Source organism: Acanthopagrus latus, chromosome 21, assembly GCF_904848185.1.
Source record: "Acanthopagrus latus isolate v.2019 chromosome 21, fAcaLat1.1, whole genome shotgun sequence".
NCBI classification, from domain to species: Eukaryota; Metazoa; Chordata; class Actinopteri; order Spariformes; family Sparidae; genus Acanthopagrus; species Acanthopagrus latus.
In genome coordinates, this window is record NC_051059.1 from 9300975 (window position 1) to 9321178 (window position 20204).

The window sequence follows — 20204 nt, forward strand, 5'->3', positions numbered from 1 at the left end:
CTAAGCGGGTCAGGGCTGATCTCACAGTGGGGACTGTTGTGACTAAAGAAACAGTAAACAAAGACTGTGTGCACAGGCCCAAATCTTGAAAGTACACAACCCAGACAAAAAAGCGTATGGGCAAAAGAGAAAGGAGATGAAGTCCAAAATGTCTGAAATAGCACACGTCTGAGCGCAAGCTTGAGAAAATCTTTTTGAGCGAGTAGCTAGCTGTGAGGAAGAAAGGCTGTGTGTTTTAGCTTCTTTATGTCTTTCCACCACTCTCCATCTGTTGCTCTGCCCGCACAAAAGGAATACAGCAGAGTGTACACAAAAACCCATATTGCTTTGTGGAGAGGCAACACTATCGGCGAAAACCACATCGCAAACACCCGGCGAAGAGCAAGACATCCCGGCTCTGCACACACACACACACACACACACACACACACACGAATGTTTACCGAAAAGATGATCCGTGCAAGTCAGGGAGACACACATGAATTCATGATGCCTCCTCATCCTCATCATGAATATTCCCAAAAAGGCTCTTCCCTGATCTGTGGGAGATTCCTTTCTTTTGGGTACAAGCGAGGAGCCCCTTGCCTTATTCACAGTCCCCCCTAAATCCACCCATTCACTGCCTATGGGCCCTGATCTCCACATGAAATGATACCCCTCTTTCTCCTCCACTCTCGCGCCTTTAAGCGCCCATATGCCAGGCAGCGAGGAGGCTGGGAAAGCCCATAATTGATCAGTAAGTCTTGGCTGAAAAAGTGTGACCAGGGTCAGCCCCCCACGAAGCACGCAAGAGTGGCTTAATATACAGATTTATTGGGAAATGTAATGGGAGTTCTGCAGAGCAAACACGGGAGACACTGGAACACTTTTGTCACATTGTAGAAATAAGAAAATAAGTACAAATACTTGATTACAATTCACAGAAACAGCATTCCCCTTATTCATATATAGTAAAACAGTGGAGATTTAGATGACTAATTCTCATATTTTTCACATTCAACTTTTTTAAACTTTACTAGAAAAATATGTATAGAACAGCTTTACACAGATACATAAGAACATATAAAAATCAACTGTTAACAAATTGGCACAGCAGCAAGAGTCTCATTGATTCCTTTTGATTAATTTAAATTTAATTAATACATAAAAACAGTACCTTAGTGATGTTAAAACGGTGTAATGTCCTTTTCATACAATTTACTCAAAAAGAAGAGAGATATTGAGAGATATCATAATGAATCTGAGAGACACAAAAATGGATAAAATATTAACTAACACACTCTTGTGTTCTCCTTCTCACACCAACACACACATACACACCATTTGTATTTAACACAATTCCATTTTTTTCTGAGAATTCTGACTTTAATTCTGAGATTAAAATCATAATCAGAAATCTTAGAGGGAAAAAAACGTTATGTTGCAAAAGAAAATGTCAGAACTCAAATGTTGTTATTCACACTGGCCCTAATCCTCCTCTGTGTACACACACACACACACACACACACACACACACACACACACACACACGTTGGAACTGCCGATTACATTCTGTTAAAAAAGGGGACACAGAAATTTCGCTTCTTTCTTCCACGGGAAGAATTTTTAACTGAAGCGACTCCTCAACAGAAATGCAGCAGGGGAATGTTTATGTATTAAGAAATACAACTGTACCACATACCTAAAATTAAAAAAAAAACTGAAAAAAAGGGCACATGTCTCTTGTGTCTTTGAATCCATATGACCTAATAATATTTCTACAGCTTTAATATTTTACCAGCAGCTAATTTTAATGGAGACTGTTTTTATTCACAGTGAAGTGGAGAGATTGATCCAGTGATGTCAGGCTCAGATCTGACCACGGTGTCCGTGTGACGTGTCTGTTCTGAAAAACAAAAGCACCTCACTTGGTTCACATTTTTCAAATGTTGAGTGAGATAATACAAACAGTGAGGAGGCCACTGTCAATGTCCAGTGTTGGCAGCAGAGTGCAGTGTAGCTAGATGTCAAGTGTAGTTAGCGAGACGTCCAGTTGTCTTAGAGGAACGGTTTCACATTTTGGGAAATACGCTTATTTGTTTTCTTGCTGGCAGTTAGATGTGAAGATTGATGCCACTCTAAATATGAAGCCACAGCTAGAAGCTGGTTAGCTTAGCTTAACATAAGGACTGGAAATAAGGCAAGCTTGGAGACTAGTCATCACCATTAAGTTGCCAGTGGAGCTGCAAGCAACGACTGCTTTCATGATTACTCCAGTATCGAGTATCGATCCTCTCGTCTAACTCTCAGCAAACAAGCGCATCGTGTCTTTTATTAGCTATTCCTGTTATGGAGGCCTCTGGCTCAAGTTTCAGCATTGTGACACAACAGTTCAGCTGTGAGGTGAATAAAACTAAAAGAGAACTTAACGTATGAGCAGTTCACAGCGTCAGTCACTTGGTGCAGTGGAGGCCTCGGCTTCACGAGGCTTGTGGATTTGGTCGCTGGTGTCAAGCAGGCTCCGTCATCCGAGCACCCGTCGCATCTCTGGGCTGGCTGAGTCAGCATTAAGGCTTCTTGGTGGTCTGAGGTTTAGTCTGTGCGGCGGTTCGCTTGTCGGGTGTCAGAGGGGATTAGAGACGCGGGATTGTGGATCGCTGGCGCATGTGACAGTGGAGGGCTTGGGGGGCCAGTCGGCGTCGTCCTGCAGCTCCAGGGCCAGGTGCATGTAGCGCACCGTCGGGGGTTTGTTGTTCCGACAGAACAGCCAGGAGAGGAAGGACGGGCCCCAGCGGTCGTTGGCCACCTGGGAACACGCGGAGTACGAACAGAGCTTGTTGCATCATGACGAAGAGCTTTCCCAGTTAAAGGGCCACTATCGTTTGAAGAAGAGATTCAAACTCAGGATTTTTTTAACAACATTAATGAGTTTGTTCGAAGTTAGGCAGGTGGCAGGGTCCGCCAAATATAAACAAAGTAAAACAGTATGAAACTGTGTTGCCCTTTAAGTTCAAGGTTAAGTTTAAGTGTGTTTATTCAGTCATGAAAACAAAGAGAGTTGTTTATTTTGTTTGTTTAGGCATAAAAACAATCTGACAGTGAAGATCTTTGTATTCTGATTAAAATCTCTTCCACAAAACTACATAGTGCACCTTTAAATATGAAATATTTTCTGTTTGATTTATTTATGTTTTTGAACACGGTTTTTGTTTCTAGGTGGGTCTGTGAATAAATCCTGGAAAGACTGATGAAGGACTCATGAGATGAGCCAAAACTGGATGAAGACATTCTCAACACAAACACCTCAATGAAATGTAAATAACGTAAAATAAAAGATAATGTGCTTAATAATCTAAAGTTAACATTCAGTCCTATTTAAATTTAGTCTGTATTTATTACTTTTGAAGCAACAGGTCATCAGAGGAAAATATGAAGCAAGAGTAAAGTGACAACAAGCAAAAAAAAAAAAGGTGAAGTCAAAGATTCCCCACCTGAGGTGCGTCAGCAGAGGAGGGCTCTGAGGGTCGATTTACCCCCTGATTGGCTCTGAAAACTAGCCTCCACAAGACGATGTCAACGATCAAAATCTACGGAAGATTTCAGTGGGAACTTGAGAAATCAGCTGATCGTGAAGATTGGGTTAGAGCCACAATAAGGCACACAGAAACAATTCAAATAGAAACTCTTCAAAAAGGATTCATTGATTTCATTCATTCGGCAGGAACGCATTACCGAGCGCTGATTCAGTCGGGGAAGGGAAAAAAAAAAAAAAAAAAAGCAATGCATGCAAATCACTGTTTTCTCATTAAACAGGGAGATCAGTCGCGGAGAGCGTGTGGGGTGTGATGTCTGTAAAGCGTACCTCCAGCATGAAAGACACGGCCGCATTCACGGTGACAATGATGACCAGTGTAACGCGCCAGTCATGGGGAACACACACGATCTGAGGGGAGGCAGAGCGGCAGGGAGAGGGAACTTCACAACCACTGGAACGACTTCACTCTTCTTTTGAAACTGTTCTCTTGTAAAATGTTCTAATCTCAAGGGAGAACTTTCATTATGTCTTTCAGAGCAGCAATGCAGGAAAAAAAAAAAAAAAAACGAGAGAAAGTATAAGTTTACCTCCAGGAAGCTGTCGATGGCAGGAACAGGATACAGCATGATGAAGAGGAGAAAAGTGTACAGACACATGCAGGACAGCATGAACGGCCCTTATGAGATGAAAAAACAAAAACAAAACTCAACAGATTAAACAGGTTATTTCAAATTGTAGCCGAATGACAAAACTATACATGAAGGGATTAGTTCACATTTAGATTGTGTTTGTCTTCCGTTTTTTCATGCTGAAGAGATAAAAAGATTTAGAGAAGAAATGGATAAAAATGAACTATCATCAATGAAAGTCTATACGAGAATTGTCGACTTGGACAGTATCTAACTTCCTATCTTAAAAAGACGAACATATTTTTTTAGTTTTTGTCAGTATTGTGTATAACACAGCAATTCAAAAGTTTTCCCACAGATTCAGAGTCGCTCTGACAATCAATCTGTGCGTCGGCGGCACTGAATGCGTCTCACAGTTCTTGTAGCTGGGCTGCCTGAAGGGCTTTCCCTTGGAGAAGACGATGGCAACAGCCAAATACTGGAAGGAGGAGACGTAGAAGAGGGTGGTGTTCTCGTAGTTCTTGATGTTTTTGTGGTCGTGCGGGGACGTTACGTTCAGGCTGAGGCCGGAGCTGGAAACATTACAGGCACTACAGGAGGCGAGAGGACAAGGAACTTAAAGTCAGTGTTTTCACACTTTTTTTGTGTTCTGTACTGTTGTTTCTCTTCTTTCATCTACTGACCAACTCACATTATATAAAAAGTCTCACCGTGTATAATTAGTAGAAAACTCAAAGTTATAATCTAAAACTAGAAAAAAACATGTTCTGTTTTTTTAAAACACTATCACAATATGAATTACATTAGAATAAATTACATTCATTTAGCAAGTGCATTCATCTACGAAGATACAAACCAAACACTGCAAGGATGATGTGAGTACATACGATTCTCATGCAATCAAAGTAAGTGAGGTTTATAGGGAACCAATCTAAACATCAATACTGTTGTTATTCTGTAGCCATTAAATTGTGCGTCACCAATTAACTCAGGTCTAATTAAAGGATCTGATCTGTCTTCTGCCAGTCGGTGGTTTAACATTCACTTGGCGGCTGCTGATTTCAGGCGCGTTACTCACTCCGACTGAGGCGTCCACATCTCATACCAGCTCTGCTGCCGCACTAAGAGGAAAGCCAGGACCTGGAAGACCAGGCAGGTGATAATCTGGGTGAGGACGGAGCACAACAGCGGGCCGGAGATGAGGCTGGACGGTGGCCGACGCCACACCAGCTCCTTCCAGGCCGGGTTCAGACTCACTGAAGACGGAAACAAAACACAGAGTTATCATACCTGATCGTCTTTAAATAACACCCCAAACTGTTTCGAGCATTTCAGAGCTTCTCCTCCTGCCACTCACTTGTGAAGGCAATGATGAGAATGATGGCGATGTCGATGAAGAGGAACTGGAAGTCTCCCAAGTTGCTGAGAATCTACAAGCATTAAAAAAAGAGTCACTCAGCAGCAGAGGATCACATCAATAACGTCCACATCTATAAGACTGATCCCATGTGAATTCATGTGATCACACCACGATGCATTTCACCGATAGCCTTCACACACTCAGGAACAAAACAACTTCACTTTGCGTTTGCTGCCTTTGTTTCACAGCCAATGGCTGGAAACCCCCACGTCTTTTTCAAACCCCACACTGGCTTCTACTTGCTCCTCACGTCTGTATCTCACATGGGAACCAAAACAGCATCTGTAACTCAATGGCACTGACCTCACAGGCTAACAAACGCAGGACCTTCAATAACATGTCAAAGACACCATGATGGTGTTTATAATGCAGCTGGAAATGCCTAAAATAAAAGTGGAAAAATATATATATTTTTTTACTTTTTAAAGGTGTTAACTGGTTTTACCTGAGGCAAATCAAATAATGTTATTTCTGACCAGGTGTCAAATGCACAATATGTCATTTTTACATCAACAGGTCTCTGTTAAACAACCACCACTGTTGATGAAAACGTCTCTCAGGCAGAAATGTTAACTTTATTTTAAGTATTTTTTTGGCCTTTTATTGACAGGACAGCTTGGAGGGATGACAGGAAACAGGTTGAGAGGGAGGAGGAGTGACCTGTAGCAATGGGCTCCAGGCCGGGACTCGAACCCGGGACCGCTACAGCGAGGACAGAGCCTCTGCATACGGGACGCTTCTCTACCCGCTGAACTAATCACGTTGTGTTTAGTCTCATTCACTGACTCTTCTCCTCTCCTCTGTCTCTCTCATGAAAGTTATAGTGATAATTAAATTAAACACCATTACCTTGAATAATATCACAGATTTTTCTCAGTTTGAACATTGCTGGAAACATTTGAAAACTCAAAACAAAATGTATAACAAAGGTCTCATCATTGTTAGATATCTGTGGTATATAACAGGTATATGAATTTTAAATACAGAGTACTTACTGAGTAGAGCAGCGTGACACTGAGGTACTGGATGATGCTGTAGAGAGCCATGAACTTGAAGACACAGAATGATGTGATGAGGGCAGCTCGGCCCTCCCTTTGGAAGGTGAGACAATACGAGTTCATCAGAATTAGAAAAGCTCAGTGTTTCATGTTTTTGTTATGGTGAGCTGACTGTATGGTGTGAGACAGTTTGTAACATGCATTTTGCCGTATTTCTCAAATGTCAGAGTCTAAGACCATCAGGAGCGAGCCGGTACCTGATGAGGTTGGGGACACAGGAGATGTTCGCGGTGGAGGAGGTGAAGGGTGAAGCAACAGAGGCCTCCAGCTCAGACAGAGAGATCCCACTGTGAGCTCTCTTCAAGGCCTAAAACAAGGAGGGAACGTCGGTATAAACACTTTGCATTTCAATATCATCAAGAGGAAAAGGGTTGTAAATGTTTTAATGTTAGTTGGGAAACTTTGTTTTTGAGACTTTCACTCATCTAAATATCATTTCACAATGTAACTACTAGTTACTTTGAAGATTAAGGTTCAACATGCAACACACCCTGTATAATAAGAATTACATTACATTTTAGCAATTTAATCATACAACAATGTGTTTTTTAGACTTAGATATACCACTTACCACTAATAAATTCTACACATCATAAATGTCAACAGTCACAAGTTTTTTGCAGTTTAAATGGTTTGTTTTTTAAAATTCTGTTGGATGTATAAACAACACATTTCTGTTGAAACCATGTGAAGATAAATAATATATATTTAACAAAAATATATTTAACATTTATTTGAGTGTACTACACTACAGCCAAACTTTGACTGATGTTAAACCTTTTCATGGATTTGTGCTGAGCTCAACTAGTCAACTTTAAAGGCAGCCGTTACAGGAAAGATGTTTTTTGTTCATTCTGGCAGATAAAAGACGACGACGGTGAGACGAGGTAAACTTTGTTTTAGCGCCGTACGACCAAACTACAGAGCAGCGTTTCTCATCAGGCTGTGAGACTCATCAAGTCATCCTCAGCACTCTGCTATAAAAGTGCTTTAATTTTGAGACTTACCTCACCAAGATAAGTTAGAATTTAACCCAGTGACAGGCATTATAATTATCATTCCTGCCAGCGGTCTTGTTTACTTATGTAGGTGCTATAGAGGCGTCAGTATCAAAGTTAAAGGGTTTTCTCCACAGACCTTGAGCTCCAATCAGACACTGGCATGTGAGCTGGTTTACAGAGGTGGCATCAGTCTGATATGAGATGGAACAACGTGTATCGTTCACAGCATTTTCAAGTGATATTTAACATTTTAAAATGACCGGAAATTGAGGGTGACGTGAGCAAGACCCAAACCCCAGAGAGACAGAACAGCTCAGTACATCAGAGCCCACATGCTGTGACTTGTGTATGTTGAACAGATATAATCCACACTTACTCCACAGTCATTGGCGCCATCGCCGCACATTCCAACAGTGTAGCTGGAAGGTGAACAGAGAGAGTGAAAGTTGTGTATGTGGTGGTGACGATGAGTCTCTAAAATTACATGATCACCAGCAGATGGAACTGAAGCTGGTGAACAGATTTAAAGTGAAGCCACAGACAGATGAGGGACTTACTCGATGCTCTGCAGGACCTCCACCAGCTGAGTCTTCTGGTCAGGAGCCATGCGGGCAAACACAGTGGCTCTCAGCACGAGCTGCAGCGCCCCCACGTGGAGCGAGGAAGGATTACAAAACCCCAAATGACTAGTTTAGTTGCAGAGAAACTGATGTAAACGGAAGCTTTTTATCTTCAAAACGGGCTTCACACAGCTTGATATAAACAAAATGTGAATATGTGGATGTGTCCACAGGTGAGCCTCTACCTTCTGGATGAGTTGAGGGAAGTGCTCGGTGATAACGGCGAAGGATCTGCCGCTCACGGCGAAGTGATAGCTCTGTTCCTGCAGAGCCACCTGCCTGTCACACACCTCCTCCTCCTCATCCAGATGTATCTCCACCGTCTAAATGACAGAGGACGAGTCAGTTGTCACTAGAACACCAGACAACTACCAAACTGTATTAATTTAAAGATTATTACATCATTGCAAAACAGGTAATTGCGCCGCCCTTAATTCTGACCTCAATCTTTGCCCCAAATGTATTTCTTACTTACTGGTTCCCTATGAGCCTCCACACGACCTCAGATCCTCAGCTGTGTCCCTCTTGTCGATTTAACATATATTCAGTTGAACAAAGTGCAAAGACTAGATATTTAATGTTCAAACTGATGACCTCAGCTGTTTTTTGATACTTGTGAATTTGATGCCCGCAATGAGCAAAGTCAGAAGAACCACAGCGCCCAAACTTTTTTGGAATTGGAATCTGGGTTGTATCCATCATGGCTGGTGGAAGAATTCATCATGCCAGCATCCCTTTCAGTCTTTTCTATCAAACCCTTTCTGTGGCTCTTCAATAGTGAATGCCTTGGTCGTTGCCTTGGTGCTGATTGTAACAAACTTTGCTGTCTTTATTCATTCACCTTAGATTGTTTGGACAAGATTTTTAACCTGAGGGGCAAAAAAATACCATAGACTTCTCTGAACACGCAGACCTCAGACTTGTACAAAGCAAACAGTGAAGTGGTTCAGCAGGAACGACATCCAAACGTCATTACAGTCACTACAATGAACAGGCTGCCTGTGAGTGCATGCAGACGGCTGTTTCGTTTATGATCTTCTGTTGATTGCTCTGAAGCTGTCTGTCTCACCTGACTGTCCCTGTTGGTCGGAGCAGGGTTGTCAGTGTAACGCCACGTGATGCTGGCAGGGTACAAGTCCTTGGGAGGCACAGCATCTGCGATAATGACCTTCTCGTGTGAACGGATCATCCCACAATCCCGAGCCACCGATATCGCCGTCAGCATGTTGTCACCTAACAGAGGATGCATACGTCATCAGGGCCATCGATGCAGTGATGGCACAACTAGTAAATAAAGTCAGTGAACTGATTTACCCGTGACCATCAAAGTGCGGATGTTGGCCTGTTGTAGTTCTTGTAGAACCCCGGCTGTCTCCTCTTTTATTTTGTTCTGCATGATGATCAAACCAAGGAAGTCCATGTTTGTTTCTATTAGGTCCCTAACAAGGAACAGAACACACATTTCGCAAGGAAATAAACATTTACTTGTCACTAACTCGCACAAATGTTTTGTTTCAAGTGGCTTTATAGAATCAGAGAAGGTACAAAACAATGAGGGCCTTTAAGGGGCACTTTGTAGTTTTTTGAGGGAAAATTTGAAGTCAGAATTTAATATTTACTATATTAATGAGGTTATGATACAAGTACAGAAACTCTCCATTCTCAGAGGAAAATAAGGTCCCCAGAACACTGCTTGAAGCTAGAAAGATGGCAGGGTCCGCCAGATATAAACAAAGTAAAACAGTATGAAACTGTTTGTCCTCAAAGGTCAGTTTGTTTATTCCTTCAAGAAAATGCAGAGAGTTTGTTTATTTTGTGTGTTTAGGCATAAAAAAATCAGTCTTTCTTCCCCAAAACTACATACTGCACCTTTAACTTTCAATTAAATATCATTAGATGTTTTAAATCTGTGGTGCTCATTTGATCACAGGAGTGGTAATTCATTGTTTTTTTCTGCTCACCTGCCAGTGCACTTCTACTTTAGTTAATGATTTTCTACATTTATCAGACTGATGGGAAACACACAGACAGGGAGTTGTAGCTTTTAATCAGCAGTCGTGTGGGCTTGTGAATCTAAGAGATAACCAAACTATTAACCCGTACTACAGCCGGTCACTGGCCACAGTTTCACCCTTTAAATCAAATGACGCCATATCTTGAGGCTGTGTTGCATTATAATACGTTGAAGCTACTGTTGGTGAGGCTTCTTCTTTCGTGGGCAACAGTTTACATTCTGATTCAGAATGTGGTTTTTTTTGTGTTAGATCACTGGAACATTTTACCTTCTGGCTGAAGCAGCCTTGTAAATATTTGGACATTCTGTCAGTTGGTCTGTGTTTGTCCAGTTATCAGTGGAACTACCATGTCCTGCAAGTGTTTTAGGGTGGGCTGTGTCTGTAATGTCAGTGGCTCAGTGTACTGTGGACAGTGTTATCTGTGGAGTTACCTGCTGAGGCTCTGGACTTTGTGCCAGGAGAGTTTGGACTCCAGCTGTCGATGTGCCAGGGCAATAACCCTGAAGCCCTGCCGGGTGTAGGTCTCCAGAGTCTCTGTGAAGCTCTGTGGGACTGAAGAGCCGGATAGAGCCATGTCACTCTGGCCACGTCTTTACATGACACACAGAATTTGTTTCATAGGTAGGGAGGAGATATTTGAATTCATGTCGATTATTTTCAGGGTTCAGCTTTTGCACGCCTCAAGATCGACAGGTGCGCAGGAGAAGACCGAAGGCTGACAAAATCAGGAAAAAAAACTAACCCAGATGACCTGATGAAGGTCTAAGTAGCAAAATGACTTTTCTTTCAACTTAACTGCAATTGTAGATTATTTTGAAAAGAGACGCTAAATTAAGGGAGCACATATCCATGCAAACCTGTGACATAAAGATGTGCCACACCTGTGTGCTGTTTGCAGAGGCTGGCCACGACCTCCGGGGCTCCTTTCAAGTAAGCGTCCATGTGTTTCTCCCCCAACCTCCTGACGACCACACTCATCCTCTGCAGGGCCGAGGAGAAGGGGAACTGTCGCACGATGCCAATCTCACAGGACTGAGGAGACACAAACGTTTTTTTCTCAGTTTTAAGCGATAGGCTGACATTTTGGGAAATACGCCCATTTGTGTTAGATGAGAAGATTGTTGTAACACACTGTAGTCTCTGTACAGTAAATATGAAGCAACAGCCAGGGCGTGGTTAGTCTTGCACAGCCAGATCTGTGTCAGATCATCAGTGCTGTGTCGTGTCAGGTCCAGTCTGGCTGAGCCCTTTAACAATCTACAACAAGGCTTGTTTGTATTTCTTTAAACCAATCACAATCTTCTCATCTAACCCTCTGCACGAAATCAATAAGGGTATTTCCCAATTTGTCCGACGGTTTTCTTGTGTGAGTCATGAAGTTTTCATCTGAAATGTACGACTTACTGATAATTCAGACAGCTCCTGGAAATAAAAGGATGGGAGGATCGATTACAACTCTGAGATCAGACGGGAAGTTGAAAATGTATTTCTTTATAGCCGGAAACAAACACACGGATCACTGAGTATCATCACTGTACCATGTTCTGAGTAAGCGGATTGTTCTGATTGGCTTCAGGGACGGTATGCTTTGGGGGTCGAACAACTGTGGGCATGATGGGATTGTGGAGTGCCGTCTCTTCCTCTGTGGGCTCCTCGAGGATCTGAATGAGAAAAAAAAAAAATCAGATCACATAATATTTTCGTCATGTGCTGAGTTTGGTACGGTGCGACACAAGAGAAAATCGACCACAGCCGCAGCTTCCAACTGGACAGGAAGCGGCATTTTCTGCTGTTCATGCTAGAGTATCCATGGCACCAGGCTTTCATCATTTTAGCCAAAAAAAACCACTCACTCTGCTGAAGCGACGAGCGTGGTGCTGCATAATTCATGAACAGACTGGTGTCCATGCTGGGTGTGGTGCCGCTGTCTGAACATGCTGGGTGTAAACATTGAAAACCCTTGCTCACCCAGCCTGTGGCATTGAACATCTTGAGGTCTAACGGGTCTCCGGAGAGCTCGCCCTCGATCTTGGTCAGTGAGTGGCAGGTGGCCATGCAGGCCACGAATGCAGAGTTCACCAGACTCTCTTTAGCCACCTCGGACTCTGGAGGGGAAAAGCTGTAAGAGAGAGGGAGGATCTCAAAGATTTACACTCCATCTATCATGATATAATATCCTTTTCCCAGAGAGGGATGGGAATCAAACATCCTTTTGTAAATTTTAATAACAACACATCAGTAGACAACATTTTCATTTTTCAGAGATAAAATAGCGAGACAGAAATATCAGATTTAGGCTGATATAACAAGTTGAATACCTAATAAATCATCACATTCATGCAAAAATCATACAGAATCCGGTGCTGCCATAGAGAAGTTCTGCTCATTGATTTGTAAAAATCTTCCGCAATGGTCAAATACAACCAGAGATAATGAGGAGATTGTTACTATGGTATAAACGTACTGCCAAAATCTGCAAATGACAAAATCTTAATCTCAAAGTCTTAGTTGTGTCAGAATACTGTAGAGAATAAAAAAGTCTTTAGCCTCCCCAAAACATGTCGCAACGAAACAGGACCTGTTACAGTCACATCCCTCTGGACTTTTTAATTCTTGTCTGTTCTATGGTTAAATTCAGGAAAAACGTGTTTGCACAAAGACCCAAATCAAAGAGGTTTTCTTACCGGCCATCCTCAGCTCTCTGAATACCCCACAGGTCCAAACCATCCTCAGTCAGAGTACCAGTCTGAAGGAGAGAATAACACAGGCGGTTAATGATGCACAAACCAGGCTGTATTATTCATGGCTCACAGCTGGAAATAAACTTTAACAACCAACAATTCTCAGAAGTGCAGGCTTTTTTTTTTTTTTTAAATCTTTTTCATCATCTAAAATTATCCAATGAACTCTCTTAACCTCGTTCTTAGCCCGCACCACTGTTCAAGAGAGCCTGACCTGTTCGTGCGACAACATGCACACACGTCCTGTATAACTTCAGAATTGAAACAACGGTTTGCTTCAATATCTGGACGCAGAAATCCATCCATGTTGTGAGATTTATTTTTTTTTACGTCTCGTCTCTGCATTATTTCACAAAGCTGCACCTATGACATGCATGGCTTAGAGAGATGTGGGTAAGCGCAAAAGACACGAGACACACAACAGTACAGCGAAACACATCCAAATGGCATCGTTGTGTAACCGTAACACTGCCTCATAAGATCAAGATTAATTTGAATTTTATGATATAAAAATGATAAAACACTTTTTATGACCCAGTTATGACAGGACAGCATTAACCTGACGTGACAGTAGGTTTGGATGCCTAATGGGTCTTTGTTATACATTCTTTGTAGGACTTTATGCAGTCTCAGTTTGGCACAGTTCCCAGAGATACAGACACTGGAATTCTACTGTATAGAAAATCTTTGCAATCATATTGCAGTAACTGACAGCTGTGGCTTACCTTGTCAAAGCAGACCAGGTTGAGCTGGCCACACATGTTGATCCTCTGAGGGCTGATGCAGAAGATGCCGACCCTCTTCAGACGCCGCTGCGCATACACGATGCCAGCCGTCATGGCCGCCGGTAAGGCCGGGGGCACGGTGATGGTGACGATGTCCAGAGACTCAATGATGATGGTTTTGGCGGGAACCTGGATGAGATCGAGAAGGGAACCGTGAGCGGCTGGCACGCTGCAGGGAGCTGCGGCTACAAGTTAAACCAGGGCACGGTTTCTTTCCCCAGAGGAGAAGTTTCCTCCTCGGTTACCTTGTTCATGATACTGAGGATGATGGTGTAGATGAAGCCGATCCCTGCCACCCCCACCAGGCACAACAAGAACAGGTAAGCATCGTGGTACAGCTTGAAGTCGGTGGGTTTAGGGTAGAGGATGGAGCGCACCAGTTGGCCTTTCTCCGTACTGAAGCCTGCAGGAACATGCAGATGATGGCACTCATGATCGGTGTCTCTCCTCCACAGCTGAGGCTCGGCGCTCCCACTCTTTTTATCTCTCTCTCACCTGTTCGGACCACAACAGCCTTCACCAGCTCACCAGCGTAGAAGCGGGTCTGGATGACCTGGGTACCACAGAACAGGGTGTGTCTCTTGTGCTCCTCCATGTCGTAGCTGCTGGCCGCCTCCTCGCCTGAGCTGGGCAGACTGGTCTTGGTAACTGGCACACTCTCTCCTGAAGATGGGAGGGAGAATTAACAGACATTCAATCAATAAAACTGACCTCAGAACAGAAGAAAAAGCCTGATCAAAATAATTATGATGCACTAATTTAAATGTGCAGTATGTTACACTTGGAGAGCACACAGAGAAAGATGCTCCTTCACTGACACTAGCTAACTCCTTGCTAGTCATGTTAGCTTCAACATTAGCATCCTCGATATCATTCACCTCTTCAGCATGGCTGGGAGCAGCTCTCTGAGTTGACTGAAAAAGGTTAGTCTTTCCGTTATCATATATATTATAAATAATATATATTTATTTTTGCTGGTTAAATAGGTAATTGTGAGTATTTGTGTTGGAAATAAAATGTGGTTATTATTGTTTATATTAGGCCGAATGTGATTATTGTGGGCGCCCCCTAGTGGCAGGAAGCTTCTCCCTATTTGCCCCCTTACAGGCGGCCCTGAGTAGTAGTAACAGCGGAAGTACTGAGACACATTAACTGGAGATACTATGACTTGTGTGAGTCAGTAGAATATATATGGGCAGCAATAAATAAATACGCATATTCAGCATGAAAAAATTATTATGGACCCTGAAAATAGCTTTCCCACAACATTCGACCAATAAAGAAGTAAAGGAAATAAAAACATTACGGACGAGGAAAGGCTGTATGGAAACACAACCTGTCAGCATGCTCTCGTTGACGATGCACGTCCCGTGGGTGAGCACGGCATCGCAGGGCATGATCATCCCATTGGCTGGAATTATGATGACATCACCGGGGACGAGCTCTGTGGACATGGCCTGTTCGATATCTAGAAACAACACAAAGAAAGAGAACACTGAAAAAGGGGTCAACAATTCCATTCATCTATTACAGGTGTACACATGCTACTCATACAGTGTTGCCTAACACACACTTCGCTGACTGTAACTCTTGTTTTTACTAATGTAGAGTGTAGCACTGTATCATATTCATAATGTTAAACTCGCCTTTATTTCCTCTGCACACTGAGACACGGAGCACGCTGTGTGCTGCCACCATGTCATGCAGCATCACATATTGCTGCGATAAGAAACAAACTGGATTAGAGAGAGTGGGGAGGAATACTTCTGGAAACAATCACTCACAAATGGAGTTTTCTGGGAAGATTATTATGACATAAGTTCATCCAGGCCCAGAATCTGCTCACTGTCTCACCTTTTTAATGGTATATAGTGAGGTAGCTATTGAGATGACAGACATGAGAACGATGGCTGTGGCATAATAGTAGTAGTCCTCAGCACTCCACAGAATGACACTGAAGAGCTGGAAGATGTAGAAAGGATTCAAAACCTGATGAAGGATGAGAAACATGATATTATTAGTGGTATAGACATATATATATACTCTAAGAAAAATGTTACACAAAGAGCGGTGAACTCACCTCTTTTATGAGGAGGATGAATATAGAGGGCACCCTGACAGCAATCTCATTCTCCCCGAAAAACAACGCCCTGATGAAAAATAATTTAAAGCAATTTGTGTTTCAATCTGATCACAAGCATGCATACAGTTAACAAGACAAATTAAGCTTTGTTAAATAAGTAAATGAGAGAGGAGAGGTGTAGGAAAACGTGTGCGTACCTGTACTCCTGCAGTGTTTTGGACAGTCCGGAGCTGTGGTCAGAGTGGATGCTTGCACAGCTCACCTTCAAATCCTCCAAGCCTCTAGAAAAGTCACACACACTCATTCCTACTGCAGCTGTGCATGAGTACGTAAGATTTTTGGATCACAGGAATTTTAGCATCACATTGTTCTTTGTTTTTTTGTTTTTTTTTAAGTGGGACACTTACTTATAAAATTCAAAGTTCTGTATCACATCGTTCCAGTAGTATTTGGTGCTGTGGTGGGTGAAGTAGTGGATCTGACAGGGAGGGAGCATGCGGTCAGATATCGACTAAAAGATGCACAGACACACTTCAAAACCAGCCGATACTGGATCTAGACTATCAGCCTATGGGTCAAGTTCCAAGGGTGAAGGGTGAAGTTCATTCACTTCACCCCAAAAATATCCTTAGCAGTCTCTCACTGTGGTACCTCATCAGGCTGTCGATGGGCAAATTTCCCACGAACTTCCTCGTCGGCAGCACCGATGCCGTGCTCTCCGTTCCCCAGCTGAGCCTTGGGCTTCAGATCCAAGCTGTCAAAGGGTTTCCCCCCCGGAGCCAACATCACGTGTACTCTGGCTCGAAACCACTGCTTGAACTCATCCTGTGATAACGACATAAAGAATTGCATTTTTCCTCGGCTGTGAGACGGAAACTGAATTTATCGCTGGTAGCCTAATACAGTGCGTGTGCCAGAGAATGCAGCGAGTGTCAGGATGATTCGTGAGCAGAAGCCTGCGAGTGAAGAGATGGAAATACACCCACGTAACAGGCATTTGGACTTTTTAACTGTCTACAGGCGTCAGGTGGCTCTTTCTCCTCGTATGACAACAACCTCAACCTTGAATCGTCGATGCGAAAAAAAACAAAGCTGGGTTTTCTCACCGTGCTCCTGAGCAGCAGTGTGTGTGCGTTCCTCACTGAGGTGTGTGTGCAAGTGCCCTTGACGCCCCACTCAGGCAGCCAGTAGAGCAGCAGCAGCAGGAGACCCCCGGTGCACACCGCACCCATGCCCACCAGGATCCTCTTCCACAGGCAGGGCTGGTACCCCCACACCTCCTGCACGGGCAAACACTCATGTTAACACTCCGACGAGCGGGACAGAAACACTGCAATGTGGTTGATTACTTGCGTTGGTCTTAAACTAAGCCTTGTCTTAAAATCCGGTGTTGTTTTAGGTGCTTAGCCAGTCAGCTGCAACTGAAACAGCTGGCTCGCCTTCCATCCATCCATGGTCACCTTTGCACCGACCAAAGCTCGCTGTTTCATCTTGGTTCTAGTCTTTGTGCTCAGCTAATATCTGCTGGTGGTAACGAGATATTTACCATCATTATCATGATTAATATCTAACTCTCTGCTTGAAAGTGAACAAGTGTATTTCTCAGAAAGGCGGCTGTAAGTGCTGTGGCATTCTGTCGCTCTTGAAACTAAATCAGTTTAGTTTCCATACAGACTCAATCAATATTTCAGTTGCCTGATTTTACAAGTGGGTATTGGCCTTTTACACATATCAGTGTTTACTGTTGACTTTCCTGTATCAGATATCTGTGTCCCAAAGATTGCCACATTTGAGGGATTATTGCAAAAAAAAAAAAATGTGTATACATCGTCTGATACGTTGATTTGAAACTTTTTACTATCTGTTTTAGCTCCAGTTCCAGAACTGAACTTAGATATTCCACCAACCTCCAAACTACAGTCCTTTCTTCGGTGTTATTTCAGTGTCCTACCATTCAAGTCAAATTGAACGCTACATCCATTTCGATTCACACGGTCAACTGTTCTTTAACAGCATCAAAAGCTATCGTTTGGTGACTCATCGTTCAACAGGAAACATAATCATATGAAGACAGTGGCATTCAGATGTGGAGTGATATTTACCATCTCATCCTCCAGGCCCTGGTTTATTATCTTCACCTCTCCCGTCTTCATTCTGTCAGAAGTGCAACAACTACAAAGACAAAGAGAGAGACAGGGAGATCACCTTAGACACTGAATGTTTGATGTTTTTTGTTTTTTTTTTTCCAATGGATTCTTTAGTTGCAGAAATGTTCTTATCATAAAGGTCAACTCTGTCTGGTCAGCAGAGCTGTTGCAACTCGAGCCTGGGTCAGCAGCACGAGCGCTCTCGGCTTTATGACTCCAGGAGCAAAAAGAACCAAAGCGTGGGAAGTCAGTCCGAGGTTTATTTGTTTTCCCTCCCATGTGTTCTGTTGTAATGCCTCACTTTGCCTTGAATGCAGACAGTTTTTCTTTTTCATCAATTCACTTCATATCTTTTATGAGCCCTGAACTTAAACTGCATCAGTTTAACTTTAAAATCTGTGTGTCTCGTAGTGTTTGCGTGTACTTTTGCGCTTTTAAACTGTACAAGTAAAATCCCTCTGCTTGCCAGAGAGGCTGGTATCAAATCTCTTTTCACTCTCTAATCTACAGTATCTCCTTAAAATAACTTATTCGCTGAGGTGTCGCTAAATGTATTAAAAGACGCTTTACGCACACTAACCAATTGACTCACTGACAACTCCATCACTGTCATTAAGTTGATCGGTTTGTTACAATGAATGTGACTATTAAGTGTGATCCAGTGTTGTGCTGTTAAGCAGTGATCTGGTGCAGGATAGGCAGTAAGACATGAAAACCTTTGCACCTTGCACACATGTTTTATGCCCAGCAACAGTCACACCTGCAGTAATGTTTGACTTGCCTGACAGCCCAATAAACACCATCATGTACGCACTTATTTTACAAATTTATTGTGCATTTTCTTTGACACTTCATCCACAGGGGAAAAAAAGAATACTTTGACTTACTTTTGAAGAGAAACACATGGATCCAGATTAGGCACAAATCATTGACTGCACAAGGACTCTTAATATCTACCATGACAAGTCTACGCCTCATAATACAGAGAGCTCCATCCAACAACATGCAGACGGCATCATGATGTGTGGATACAGGTCCCGGGAGGCTCGAGGTGAGGTGAAGACGAGTGAAATAAACCCAGTCAAATAAAAAAGGACAAGTCCCGTTTAAGAGCCTGCTGCAAGTCTGCAAGGGAACCAGGAGCTGGGATGAGATTTATTTTTCCAGCAAGACAAAGACGCCAAACATAAAAACCTTAAAGCTACTGGCTTCAAGACAACTATGTGAAAGTCCTGGAAAGTCCAGATTTCCATCCAGGGTTTGAGGCAGAGTCTCCTCAGGCAGAGTCACAACTTCACAGACCTGTTCACATGCGAATGAACCTGCAGGACAGTCCAGATTCCAGATGTGGAAAAAAAACCTACCCAGTCAGGCTCAGCTCCTGGCTGCAACTGACGCAGAGGGTGCCTTCCACCAAACACCGGCTGTCTGAGGTGCTTATGCAATGAATGCTGTTTTGTTTTTTTTTGTTTTTTAACACTTCCATTAGGTTTTATGGCGATCTCACTCTAACAAACGACGGGTAAGTGTCAACAAATCACAATTAACCAAAGACAATTCAAGGCTGTAAAACCATAAAACAAAGTCCAAAGAGCAGTCACTACCTATTGCTCCACATCACAGTGGAAGACGCTTTTTTTCCTAGTTTTTCAATCACCGCTTTTTTAAAAGTCGTTTTTAAAAGTCGTGTAACAGTTTTCTCCAGCTGCTGTCGAGCTGCTGTTGGAGTCTGACTCCACATTCATGCGTAGTAACGACTCACCGACGCCCCGCCGTCTCCTCTCAGTGCATCTCACGGCCCATAGTCAGCAGAGGAAACCCGTCGAACAGCCGCCGCAGTCAAACTTTTCCTGTGTGTGTGTGTGTGTGTGTGTGTGTGTGCAGCTCAGCAACACCGAGTATCAACATGTGTCCGCACACACACACGCCGACACGACGCAGCTGCACGCTGCGCTGCCCGGACCGTCCCAAACCGGTCCATTCACAAGGAAGTGGGAAAACAGGATGTGAGGTCACGAGGGGACAACGGCTCTGGGGTGAAACGACGAAAAGTCGCACGAAATCGGGAAACCTGCTGCGACATGTGCCAGACGCCATCAGACACCATCAGTCTGCGGCAGTGAGGGTCTCTCTGTGACTCTGCCCGCGTTATAATACATTATTTATCGATTAGCGGCCCATTGGCTGGGAG

The 20204-nt window shown here is 43.2% G+C and overlaps 1 protein-coding gene across 5 annotated transcripts; it reads right to left on the bottom strand.

The window, feature by feature from the left end:
* Positions 1 to 792: 792 nt before the first annotated feature.
* Positions 793 to 20169, bottom strand: LOC119010628 (probable cation-transporting ATPase 13A3). 5 transcript variants are annotated; one of them, XM_037082923.1, is made up of 33 exons: positions 19776 to 20169; positions 17969 to 18038; positions 16973 to 17146; positions 16518 to 16691; positions 16274 to 16344; positions 16064 to 16147; positions 15864 to 15933; positions 15638 to 15772; positions 15430 to 15502; positions 15120 to 15251; positions 14279 to 14446; positions 14029 to 14186; positions 13724 to 13912; positions 12942 to 13003; positions 12226 to 12376; positions 11796 to 11918; positions 11662 to 11679; positions 11139 to 11289; positions 10689 to 10809; positions 9557 to 9681; positions 9312 to 9475; positions 8428 to 8565; positions 8180 to 8259; positions 7999 to 8041; positions 6819 to 6928; positions 6559 to 6655; positions 5501 to 5573; positions 5222 to 5399; positions 4558 to 4733; positions 4102 to 4190; positions 3842 to 3922; positions 3471 to 3566; positions 793 to 2785 (listed from the first exon to the last, which is right to left on the bottom strand). In XM_037082923.1, the coding sequence occupies exons 2-33, from the start codon at positions 18017 to 18019 to the stop codon at positions 2603 to 2605; spliced, it is 3738 nt and encodes a 1245-aa protein (XP_036938818.1). In that variant the 5' UTR covers positions 18020 to 18038; positions 19776 to 20169; the 3' UTR covers positions 793 to 2602. The 5 variants fall into 5 exon arrangements, with proteins under 5 accessions (XP_036938818.1, XP_036938815.1, XP_036938819.1 ...); XM_037082920.1 differs by lacking the exon at positions 19776 to 20169 and adding an exon at positions 19378 to 19468; XM_037082924.1 differs by lacking the exon at positions 19776 to 20169 and adding an exon at positions 18901 to 19331.
* Between the last annotated feature and the right edge of the window lie 35 nt (positions 20170 to 20204).

Bases quoted from the DNA above. Each gene is read 5' to 3' on its own strand.
- LOC119010628 (XM_037082923.1), bottom strand. From the start codon at position 18,019: ATGAAGACGGGAGAGGTGAAGATAATAAACCAGGGCCTGGAGGATGAG. The intron at 4,734-5,221 runs GTGAGTAACGCG...CGCCTCCTGTAG, and splicing joins ATGTGGACGCCTCAGTCGGA to TGCCTGTAATGTTTCCAGCT. The intron at 3,567-3,841 runs GTACGCTTTACA...AATCTTCCGTAG, and splicing joins CCGTGTCTTTCATGCTGGAG to ATTTTGATCGTTGACATCGT.